The sequence below is a fragment of the Patiria miniata genome, unplaced genomic scaffold (genome assembly GCF_015706575.1).
Source record: "Patiria miniata isolate m_02_andy unplaced genomic scaffold, ASM1570657v1 HiC_scaffold_2, whole genome shotgun sequence".
In the NCBI taxonomy this organism is placed as follows: Eukaryota; Metazoa; Echinodermata; class Asteroidea; order Valvatida; family Asterinidae; genus Patiria; species Patiria miniata.
In genome coordinates this window covers 19,161,565-19,173,794 of record NW_024037058.1, presented here as the reverse complement: position 1 = coordinate 19,173,794, position 12,230 = coordinate 19,161,565, and the positions used below count along the sequence as shown (strand labels likewise).

At 43.0% G+C, this 12,230-nt stretch overlaps 1 protein-coding gene across 1 annotated transcript; it reads right to left on the bottom strand.

Annotated features, from left to right (window-relative positions):
* Positions 1-281: 281 nt before the first annotated feature.
* Positions 282-10,010, bottom strand: LOC119726789 (NACHT domain- and WD repeat-containing protein 1-like). The gene is made up of 6 exons (XM_038198639.1): positions 9,609-10,010; positions 6,302-6,507; positions 5,508-5,856; positions 2,570-5,284; positions 1,992-2,430; positions 282-1,841 (listed from the first exon to the last, which is right to left on the bottom strand). Exons 1-6 carry the CDS (start codon positions 9,742-9,744, stop codon positions 449-451), a joined length of 5,238 nt encoding a protein of 1,745 aa, XP_038054567.1. The 5' UTR covers positions 9,745-10,010; the 3' UTR covers positions 282-448.
* Positions 10,011-12,230: the final 2,220 nt, after the last annotated feature.

The following is a 12,230-nucleotide window of genomic DNA, read 5'->3' as shown; positions in this document are numbered from 1 at the left end:
GCATTCATTTACGCAAGCATACCTTTTCTAAATTGATTTCAGGTACAGCTAATTTGATTGACGGTTCATGAAAAAGAAACCCCTAATTGTATCTGGTGCCGAATGCATTAAACTAAAAGTGAAATAGAATGGTAAATGTTTGAAATCACCCTCTAAAAGCGAACAAGAAGTCTTGTAAACGAATCTGAATGGATATAAACGAAAGGTGCTGCTCAATTACTAAATTGATTGAACTGAAATGGAATCAAATGCTCTGGTAGCGAAAATGAAACGCGTGTTCAGAGCGATTCTGAAATTCAGATGAAAATGAATGACCGATTTTCAGAAGTGAATGAACATTTTAGGAAATAGGCCGGGAAAACCTATAAATCAAATAAAACCCAATCAGATCAAAGTTTTAAGGGAAAGTTAAACTTATGGTCACGTGTCTTTCCGTACTATGATGGTTTCACAGAACTTGACAAGTTTTACTCTTGAGTACTTCATTAAGCATCGGCGGAATTTTTCTTTCGGTGACACGTTTTTGCTCCCCAGACATCGTTGGGGGCATTTTAATTGAGACAACAGTGTTTGCATAAGATGCTTGCTCATTGCTGGCGCTGACTGATTGGTAACAAGCCGAGAATTTCAGAAATGCAACTCTACCGTCCTGTAGTGACACAACAGCAGTGTTGCATTTTGCGGACATTACAATGGAGCTGTTCTTTGCGTATGTGTGATACCTCATCACATGCTTGCCAGTCTTAGTGTCCCACACTTGAATGTAGTTGTCATGCTCACCACTCGACACCAGGAATCGGCCGTCGGGACTGAATATCACATTTCTGACGTCAGACTCGTGTGCCTGTTTGATGGAATGCTTCAAGGAATGGGATTGGACGTCCCAGATAATGACGTCACCGCCATCGGCCCCAGATGCTGCCAGGTTTCCATCAGGGGAGAATGCCGTTGACGTGACACGAGCTGTGTGTCCTTTCATCGTCGTGATGCGTGAGAAACTTTTCAGGTGCCACACGTGAACGTCGTGATCCCTGCAGCCGGCGACGAGCCTCTTTTCATCCGGCGACACGGCGATGGACAATACATCATCATGATGACCAAGCTGTGCCATGACCCGTCCGGACCTGCTGTCGATGAGCTGGAGTATCTTTGTCTTTCCTGAGGGGTCGTACATGCCCCATACGTATTGGTTGACAAATACCCCATTCCTCAGCATGCGAAAATCATACGACCTCAAGTTGATGATTTGCTGTGTCTGCCCTGATTCCAGATGGAAGATGCGGATTTCGAACTTTGGCTGACCGATTCCTGCCACAAGCCTTTTGTTATCGGGGGTGATGACACAATGAGATGGTGTGATCCATCGCTCTTGGAACTTGCCCCTGACTGCAAAGTCTGGAAGGCTAAGTACGTACCATCCGTTGCTAGATCCGACCATGAAGGTATCATCACTGCTGATGGCGACAGCACTGCATTTTCTATCCATAGGATCCTGGAGAGATTTGATCAGCTTCCCACTCTTCAAATCCCAGAGCTTGATGGTTTTATCATCTCCAGTTGTGATTACTTTGTCCTCAGTATTCAGGGTCACTACTTCATACGTGTAACCGTCGTGTTTACTGATCATCAATTCTGGCTCCTCAGTCGATGTTGACTTCTTAAGATTCCCAACATCCCAGATACGGACGTTCTTGTCTTCCGATGCAGTGAGAATCTTGGATCCATCCGGTGTCACAGCAACCGACGACACGTTTAAGATGTGTGGAAGTTTGACCTCTATTTCCAATGTTTTCAGGTTCAGAACTACAGCTTCTGGCATTTCCAGTGCAGCAACCACGTACCTGAAAAAGCCAAAACCAAAATATGTATCTATATAATGGGAGTCTCGCTTCCCTTTGTAATGTTAGATATCAAGGTATTTAAGCCTTGTTACTCTCCTAAATTCAATGCTGAAATTGTATCCACATGTTACTTTATAAAAGTAAACGTACATTTCGTTTGGAGTTACAGCCATGAAGGTGACATCACCCTTTCTTGCGAAGCCTTCTTGTCGATTGAGGAGCGTTCTCTCTGTGCCCTGTCCTGTCCCGTACGTTTTCACGACACCATTCGCGTGACCGGCAATCACGCGAGAGTTGTCTCTTGTGATGTACATGGTTTTGACAGTGGAGCTAGACACGGGGTCTCTTGAGTCTCCTAGACAATGCAAGTCAGGAAAGCTATGCAGTGATACCTCACAGCCGTGGACAGCGAGTAGTCGCCTATCTTGGGAAAGTGCCACCTTCCGGATGGAAAACCCGTCTGCGTCCTCCATCTCCCGGATCGGCTCACCTTTCAGCATGTCCCAGAGAACCAGCATGCGATCTTGAGAGAACGATATCGTCACTTGTCGGTTATCCACCTCAGTTGTAACGACGCCCTTTATATCGCCTATGACGGAAGACACAAAATTATCAGAAATCAGGCATTAAAATTGAAAATGGAAATCAAGCCTAAACTGTCTTTCTCTACTAATAAAATAAAAATAAGCCTGCCCAATGAAGTTTGCTCAATTTTGTGTTTGACTTACCTGTGTGCTTGTTCAACCAGTGCATGACTTTTCCAGTCTCTAGGTTCCAGATAATCACGACATGTCTTTTTTCATCGTCGTATTCTTCCTCATCCCAATCCTCGTCATCTGACTGATCTCTTTTCGTCATGAACTCTTTTTTCTTTGCCGCCTTGTGTTTTCGTTTAGAGTCAGAGATGACCTCATCTTCCTCGAAGTCTGTGTCTTCGTTAGGGTCATCGTAGCCGATTTTTGTCCGCAGTCCGGTGACGGCGTACTTCCCGTCCACACTGATGGCCAAGTTTGACTCGCTTAACCCGGTGTGCCCTTTCAGGCGGTGGATAAGATCTCCAGTCTCCATATTCCAGACGCATACTTTCCCTGACTTCATGTACTCTCCCATATGGCTGTACGTCACACAACTCTGATCATCCGGTGCAATTTCGACCCCGTAAACGGTTTCTCTATGACCTGTCAAGGTGTGTACCAAAGTGCCGTTGTCTATCTGCCAGATGCGAGCGGTGTTGTCTTTGGAGCCAGTTAGTACTAAACGGGAGTCACTTGTGATCGCCAAGGAAACTACCTCCTCTGTGTGGCCCTCTAGTGACGTCAGCATCATGCCACCTGGAGGTGGGAGGCATGTGCTGACTGGCAACCATGGATGAGACAAGCTTCCACTCATATTGGCTTGCTCGACAAGGGACTTCATTCTTGGGAACTTAGTGGCTGCATTCACCAATCTTCCCATGACCTCTGGCGCCAATTGGTCAGGATCATTTGAGATGACTGAAGAAGAGAGTCGTAAGGCGCCAAGCAGTATGCTTATCTCCGCATCAGTTGTCTTCTCTTCAACATTGTAAAAATCAGCCAGGACATCTTGCATGGAGAGGGCTTTGACCTTGCACAGCAGAAAGTCGAAATTAAAGAGTGCAGATGTCTTCAGTGTGTCCCAATCCTCAGCTTCTGTCAGATGGAAAGGCAGCTGTGTAAGCTTTCTGAGGTTGAAGGTCAGATTGGCTTCAGTTTTTCCCGTTGCACCCGAGAAAGTCAGTGGTTGGCTAGAGACTTTACGATCTTCCTCTGCTTCAGCTGGAACCCCGAAACGGTCGACTTGCAGAGCAGAATATCGGCATGGTTTCTTTTGTCCATCAGACCAGGTTCCGTCAAAATACTCTGCACAAGTCTTGTGGAGCTTTTTCTTCAGGTTGGCATCTTGGAGGTACCTCTGACGGGCTGTCTCAATGAACTGACGATGATACCAATACATCACTGTCACACCGTCTGCATCTCTATCGACTAGGTACGAGCTGATGTCATTTCGGACTCTTGTCCACAGGGAAGGAGGGATTCGACGAACAGGTGGCATCCAGAATTGATAGACATCATTTAAGACGTCATCGTCTAAGGACAATAGATCCTCCAGCTCGGTCTCAGTGAGACCGGTAGGCGACAAGGTAATGTAAGCAAGGGCTCTGGACACAAGTATTTGGCCGTGATATTCTTCAAGTCTGCCAAATATCAGATTGATCATGTCTGGGATACTTGTCTTGAGAATGCATCTATCCATGGCATGGCAAGAATGCCACAGCGTGGCCTGGTCGAAGACAAGTTTCAGAAATAGAGGAAGGCTGCACTCCGCTACAGTCTTATCAATCAGCTTGAGTTGAGAGCTCGTGACGCTCTTTTTGGCAGAAGTCAACCATGCCTCTAAGATACCTGTGCTTTCCTCTCGGGAAAAGGGCGCCACTTTAATGTATGGAGATGAGTCAGGGAGTCTTTCCTTGACTGTTTCCAGGATGCCATGCTCTCTTGGAAGTGTGGAAACTACGAGAGCGACGTACTGCGGCAGCACCTTTGGGAGCCACACCATTCGATGAGCGCCATGTTCACTTGACAACTGATCAAGTGAGTCCAGGAAAATGACAAGGGGCTTTTCAATCGTGGCGAATTTCATGACTTTAGAGAAGGCTGAAACTAGTTTGATATACTCAGTAGGAACTTGGAAGTCTTGCTTATTATACACCTGCAGTATCTGTTTGCAGAGTGTTGTCAGAACTCGTTGTATGGATGAGGTATTTGGACTTGTACCAAGAAATCGTAGTACCATGGCAGTGCCAGAGCCTGGAAGCCACGACTGCTTGACAAGAGCTGCACACTTTGCCATGATGGACGTCTTCCCGCTTCCTGACTCTCCGTGCAGAACCATCGGAACACCACCTTTCCGGTTATCACCCTTCACCTGTCTCAAGACGTAGTCTTCCACCTTCTTGATGACATCATCCCGACCCTGGAACCCAACACATTTGGTGAGACAGAAAGACAGGTGTTGCAGAACCTCCTGGTGTAAGGGATCTTCCAGACTAGCAAGCTTCTCCTTAAAGACACCAACATCGATCATGCTTACCATCTTGGTGTAAAAAGTATCCAGGAAACTTTTGATGTACTCTCGATGTTTCTCATTCTCAAGACTTACCCCATCCTTCGTCCACTCGCCAAGCTCAGTTAAGATTATATTGGATGGTGGGAGTACTTCAGCGATTTTCTTATCACGAAGATCAGAAAGTAATTCTTGCGCATCGGTATCTACCTTCCCAGCCTGGAGGTCAATGAACTTTGAGGCTTCTCTCGTCTCACTCTTGCTCTCCAAATCGCTGAATTTCCGGATGAAGCACAAGCAGTGCTCCTGTCTATCAAACGTTACCGTCAAAAGGGCGTGATCAACCTCGTCGTGAGTAACTGGAATGCAAAACATACCAAAAGAAAAGAGTTCAGGTAAGCCTGATGGACATATTGTTTGGGTAATATAGTATTTTATATAAAAGAGTGGATGTGGAATATATCTTATTCTATATTAGATATTGGCAATATGGCAAAGCTCAATACTATAAGAACATTGTTTCGGGCATGCATGTGAACATTAGTTTTCGCTCTCCTTGTTTTCATATATTCAAAAGCCAACCTGATATTCTGTACTTCTTGGCCTGTTCTGCCGTTAGCAATCCACGCTTCTCTGCTTCGTTAGCAGCGAAGCGCAACTGGCCCTGGATTAACTCAAACGTTGTCCACCATTCGCCCCGATTCTCTTTCATTTTCTCCGGTTCGTCTTGTCGATTGAAGTATGGTAGCTTGGAGCTGATTGGTTGAAGGACGTAAACAGGCGGGACGCAGTTGTCGTCACGGATGAACCACGTGTCGAGCATTTCTATTGGCTTGCCGTTGTCATCCAACGTTTGGCGCAATATTTTGAATTCGTCGTTTTCAATTTTTGGCGGGAAGGGTCGGTACCCGTACTTTTGACACAGGAACGTCTACATGCAAAACAACCAGAGATTGGGAGTTTGATCATTTCTTATAAAGCATGGTACTGCTGACGTCAAGCAACGTTGACAGGTATTTTTGCACGTTATTTTGCCCACATGAAAAAAACACTTAGTCTTGTAACCATTCATATTTCAAGAGATATGCATGCAGTGCAGAGAAGAACCGTTTGCTGAAAGTTGGCATTACGTGAAAACAACTGCCAATTTCGTAAACAATTAGTACTATTACATGTACTATTAGAAAGATATGTCATATGAGACTTAATTTTATACAAAGTTAAGAAATTTTTGAAATAATGAAAGCATCAAAGGCAACTTATTAAAAAAAATATATAAAAAAAAAGCAAGTGAAATTGCTTCCTATTTCAAGAAGCAAAATATATAGTTGCCAAGTTGCAGTTGGTTGAAATTGAATGTACCAGTTGCAACTCACCACAAAGTTCGGACCCACGGAAAGTCGCTGGCAGGCGGCGATCTCAGCCATGCATAATTGTCCCGTCATGTGATCATCCGTGGCTTCGTCACGTACCCCCCATCGCATGTCAATGACCTGGAACTCCAAGCCATGGTTAAACTTGCAGTAGTCCTTCAGACGCGGGTACGTTTCTCGCATCAGAGCGTTTCGTTCTGTGGATGTGTCTATAAGAACAGATAAAGGGCCGGGTTATTGTTATTTTGACCATCTCTCAGCCGGGGGGGGGGATACCGAACTTAATAACGAACACGAGAACTTAATAATCCCATACTGTGTATGGGAGTTTTAAAACTTAAGATATTGAAAACATGTAACGGAAATATTGACTGGCACATTTAGAAAAAACAGTCCAATATCCCTTTAGTACTGTATCAATCAACTGTGTGAAGCCTAGGATCTTGTTCTATTTCTACATATTCTCTATGTAAATTCAAGTTCTGGTATTCTTACCCATGGCGTACCTCAGGGATCCATCCTTGGGCCATTTTACTTTTTTCACATAATGACATTAATCACCTTGTGCACACAGTTAACAAGGAGCTTAAGTCTGCTGCGAATTGGTTCGCAATCAATGGGCTATCCCTTAATACTGCCAAATCAAACTACATGTTATTTAGTAATTCTGCTAGTGAACTTCCATGTGAAGTCAAGATTAACGATTCCATTATTAAACAAACTCTTTGCTGTAAATTTTTGGGATTATTTATTGATTGTGGGCTAACATGGAAAAGTCAAATCGATCATAATTATTTGTAAAATTATCGCTAGGAATATTGGTGTTGTTAATAAGATTAAACATTTCTTTCCCGGACCCGTTCTTGATTCTCTGTACAATACCCTGGTTGTATCATACATTAATTATGGGATAATCGCATGGGGAGGTGCCGCTGACAAATATTTAAACAGACTTCTCCTCTTGCAGAAACGGGCCCTTCGAATAATAAACTTCTCAGATTTTAATGCACATACAGATCCCCTGTTCTTAAAACATAAAACTTTAAAACTCAATGATATTTATCAATATCAGCTTGGGTCCCTCATGTACAAGGTCGCCAGTAACAATATACCTTCCTCCATTAAAAGTATTTTTTTCTCGGAATCTCGAAATTCATTCTTACTTTACTCGTCAAGCCTCTAATTTTCACATTCCATACACCCGTACTAGTACTTCTTTTGCCAGTAAAACGGCGAGGGACCCATGCTTTGGAATTCAGTTCCTGATAAACTTAAAGCCTCTAAAACATTTCGACCTTTAAACGTATTTACAAATCTATTTTGTTAGAAGCTTATAGCTGAATCTCTGCAATGCAATTGTTCATTTAAATCCAGTTAGCGAGCCTACATTGTATATAGCCCATGCCCATAGGTACTTGTCTGTTTTTGTTTGTTCACATCTGTAAGTTAAACTTAGCTTTTGTAAGCAACATGTGCACTGAGCCCTGTTGGTATTTTTGTCTCCCAATCTCATGCCCTCTCTTTTATCTTCTTTCTGTAGGCTCAATGCACGTGTTTGCTTTATATAGGGACCATTGCTTACAAGCTTTGCTTCTTAATGGATCCCTCTGCAGTATCACTTGTTCGTTAATTGCATCTTTATATATCCATTTATTTATTTATTTATATATTACTTTCTATGATTAACTTTTGTTGGATTAATACTGTGGAAATAAATAAACCTGAACCTGAAACCTGAACCTGTTCATGCATGCGCACCGGACTAAGTGTCAATCTAAGCAAAAGTTAGACAAGCACCAGTCCAGTCATTAGCTTCAAATTGAAATCACTTGGCTTCACTCTCAGGTGCAAAATGTTGCAGAAACATTTCCTTTAAAATTTGAATTGAGACCTCAAACTTGGCTGGTGAAATACTGAGGACCCTGTCTTTGCCCCATGAACATTTTGGAGCATTTTTGTTCGGGTAACGTGTCAGTAAAGTTGGTGTGAACTTGTTCGCATGTTTATCTGCACTCAAGGTCCCAGTGCGGATAGATAGGGGCATACACAAGGAAAGTTTTTAGTAATAAAAATATTCGAGAAAGAAAAACGTTTCCTTCCCCTACAACAATCACCCCTTTTATGATACCTTCTCGGCGAATTGATAAATACTTCCCCAATTTTTCACGAAGGCCCTTTTAATGTTGTCAGTTTCGATCAGCGGCGTTTAATACTTTTGTAAATTTTTAATCTGTAAATCTTTAATAATTATGTGCAAAGAATTGATCCAAAAGCCGCGCATCATAGTGAAAATCAAGGGTCTACATGAAACGACGGTAATGGAAATTGTACTAAGATCCAGCTATTACAACAGACTATAACCTAAACAATTCCTCATATTGTCGGGTCTCCATTAGTGAAAATCGGGCGTTTACATGTGCAGAGCTACACTAACAGGCGAATTTTGTGACCCTGCGCATGCGCGCCAGCAAATCTGAGCCACTTTTAGAAATTTTATTGACGTCATTTAGAGCGGAATTGCGGCCGAAGCTGTTGATGGTCTATCGGTGGCCAAAAAAAAAAACACCTGCTGGATCAGCCGTGAGAATTACTTATAATGCTCCTAGACGGCTTTATAAACCAACTTACAAGACAATTAGCGTCCGGTATGACTGTGTGACTGTCTTACTCATCGACTGATTCTTTTGACTTAGCCTGGCGATTGGCTTGGGAAGAGAGCCGGGCAGTGCTATTGTATAGGATTTATGGGCTAAATCCAACCCAGTGTGTACACCAGATACGTGAAAAATACTTTAAAGTAAATGGCCATTCAAATAGTCACTTGAATATATTTTTGTGTGCACTGTGACCAGCTTTGCAGTCTTGCCTTTCCATGATCATTCAAACCTACTCCTATCCTTTCTGAATTATGAAATGGCGCGCAAGAAAAGTCATATAGCAAAGACACGAAAAAGGAGCTATACAATCAGATCGTAAACACGAATGCTGGTATTATTTAGGGCCAATTAAGATTAAGTTAAGCCTACTTTTTTCATGTCTCTGTTTGTGTCTCCTCCCTCCCATAAAAAAACTGTGGCGCGAAGTGATGACGTGCCGACATTTAAACTATGGGCTGACCCTATGGGAAAAGCAAAAATCTGACTGTAGGCGTACTATATACTAGACTACTACTTGCACAGGAAAGCCTTTATGTTTGTTTAGCCCGCATCAGTTGGGAACGGCGTAAATCAACGTAGCCAACTTGATGAATTTGAATATCGAGGATCCGTAATGCTCACCTGTATCCAATCATACAAATAAAAGTGTTTACCTGTAAAGGTTGAACTGGTGAATATCCGGACGACCTTGGAGCGTTGCCTTGGTAACTGGACGCTCAAATCACCAAATAACACAACTCGCTCTGCATCTGCACTGTTGCTGGCATCTTTACCGGGGGCCGGCGCCATGTTGGGGCGTATAATTATGGACAGGCCAGACCAGAGATTATCATCGAAAGGGCGAGGTGTTTTGGGAGCAACTGTTGCAAAGCTTTTCTAACCAGGCCTACTTTCGGCCACGTTGTGTCACCGGGCTTGTCATGATGTAGATATTCAATGTACACTCGCGATGAAGATCCTTCTTTCTGCAGAGTGAGTCGGTATTTCCAGTGTCGACCACACAAATTGTATATTGGCAACTCCAATCCAACCAGTCATGCAGAGAAGTTGCTATCGCGATATTGCAAACGCGGTCCTGGTGTTAGTGCCGTTGTTAACAACAAAATGATTGACTTTCACTCTTTTATACTCAAGGCCTACAAATGTCAAGGTTAAGTAGAATTGAGTGGGTCCTTCATGCATTCGGCTTTTCGTGAGGTCAAATGAAATCATTGTTTTTATAGCTCAATTTTTACAGTAATTGTTTCATTCCCACCTGCTGTTTTGTGATGTTTATGAACATTACGTTCTTAAATAGAGCCATCTGCATGCAACGCGAAGGGTCAAAACAAATTCCATGGTCCAAACTGAACAGAGGACTTGGTAAAGTTTATGCCAGGTGCAGTTCCCATGGAACCGAGTGCTGCTTATTGCTGCTAGGCAACTGTGGATGTGTTCCTGCACGTGTAGCGGTATATTTTGATCGTGATAAGTCGGTTGAGGCTATACGGGGCATCAGTCTTTACAGAAGGCCCCGAGGGCGCACTCAAACCTAACTTTCCCAAAATCCGGCAGCTGTTGCAAATCCGATACCGATAGAAGGGGGGGGGGGGATTCGTTGTTTTCCTCATCACTTGATCCAATTTATTCATAGTTTTTTTTACATCCGTACGGTGAAGGGAATTAGAATTGATTAAAAACTAGTCATGCACATTCATTTTCAAGTTTAAATGTGTGGCTGTGTTAGTGACTAATGACTTTCCAATCCCGGTAAATACCGTTATATCGTTTTACCGTTTTGGATTTCCTCAGAAACGAAAAACAGTTAACGAATCATTTACCTTTTACAGTTTTTGTCAAACGGTCAAACGGTATTAAGATATATACGGTTACTCCGTTTTATCGGATTAGTGAAATTCATTACAGCATAACGATCAATGATTTTTGTTTTACAGTTTTACACAAACAACTTTGTAAAACAGCAAAACGGTCAGAGTTGAATACAAAGTGTGCATCTTGTGGCGGTGGGAAAGGAGGGGGCGGGTCAGGGGACCATGCCGTGCACAAAAGAGACTGTTACGTAGTTGTATCGGCATAATTGCATGGGGTGATTCCCTGGCGTGACCCTGACCCCCATCTACTGCTATTCAGTTGGTGGGGCTTAAAGAGGTGCATGCAAAAATGGCGTTGGGAAATTTCAAGGAAATTTCAAAATGGATATAGGATAGTAACAAAAGATGAAGATCTTCGAAGTTGCAGATATGTTAAAGGGGCACTATAGGTCCTGAAATCCCGAAAAAATTCATGTTTTGGATTGTTTATCCTTTTTCAAACATCTGGTTGAAAGGAAAACCAACCTAATATCTCAGTTACCGTTCCCGAGAAACGATGAAAAAACCCGGTTGTTTACATCGGACACGACGTAGTACAGATACATTTTTCCTGTCGTTTTAATGTCGATGGTGTGTGTCTATTACAGCACCGACCGTGCTCGCGGACGGCGGTGACCAAACACTAATGCACAAAATGCGATTTCTTACACGTCCGCAAAAGGCGACCACATTACGGACGAATCCGAGCTAGCACCCAAACAGCTCGACTTTTGGGGGTTGCAAAAACGGTAGACCCCGAAATTCGTTCTCGCACACACAAAACAGGAATAACACACAAGCGCCCAGTTTTTAAAGCATGGTTGTGAGGTTGTTTATATCCTAATCTTAAATTGTCTTTACTGATTAACATCATTTCGTTCAAAGCGCGTTTTGTAGCCCAATTTAGCTGTTCCAGGACGCAGTGCTCTTTAATAGCCATTCGCAAATTCTGTCGTGAGAAAAACATTAGGGGTGCAGTGAACTAATTCAAGTGAGAATTTCTACGTGAGCTCATTAGCAAAGAAGGCCCCCCCCCCCAACAATTTCTTTTGAAAACGGAGACCGTTTGGCTTTAAAAACGGTGGAATTGTGTAAATATGGCCAAGGATCAACTGCCTGGTTTTGGGGGCTTCCGTCTGAGGGCAGACTTGATAAAATTACGGTTGAAAAATGGGTCCTATATTTGCCTGAGAAAGTGGAAGGATGCCAATTGTAAAATGGCTATATGCAGGCTTGGGAACTATCACTTTTCGGGAGGTGATTTTGTTTTGGTTTGAGTATTTAACAATTTAATTGGCTAGTCTACCCAAAATTGAAAGAAATAAAAAGATGAAGGACTATTCCCTGGAAAGACGTATTCTCAAGACAAGTATTGAAGACTTAATCAATCTGACATTCGGGAGACTTGAAGAGTACCACGGCCAA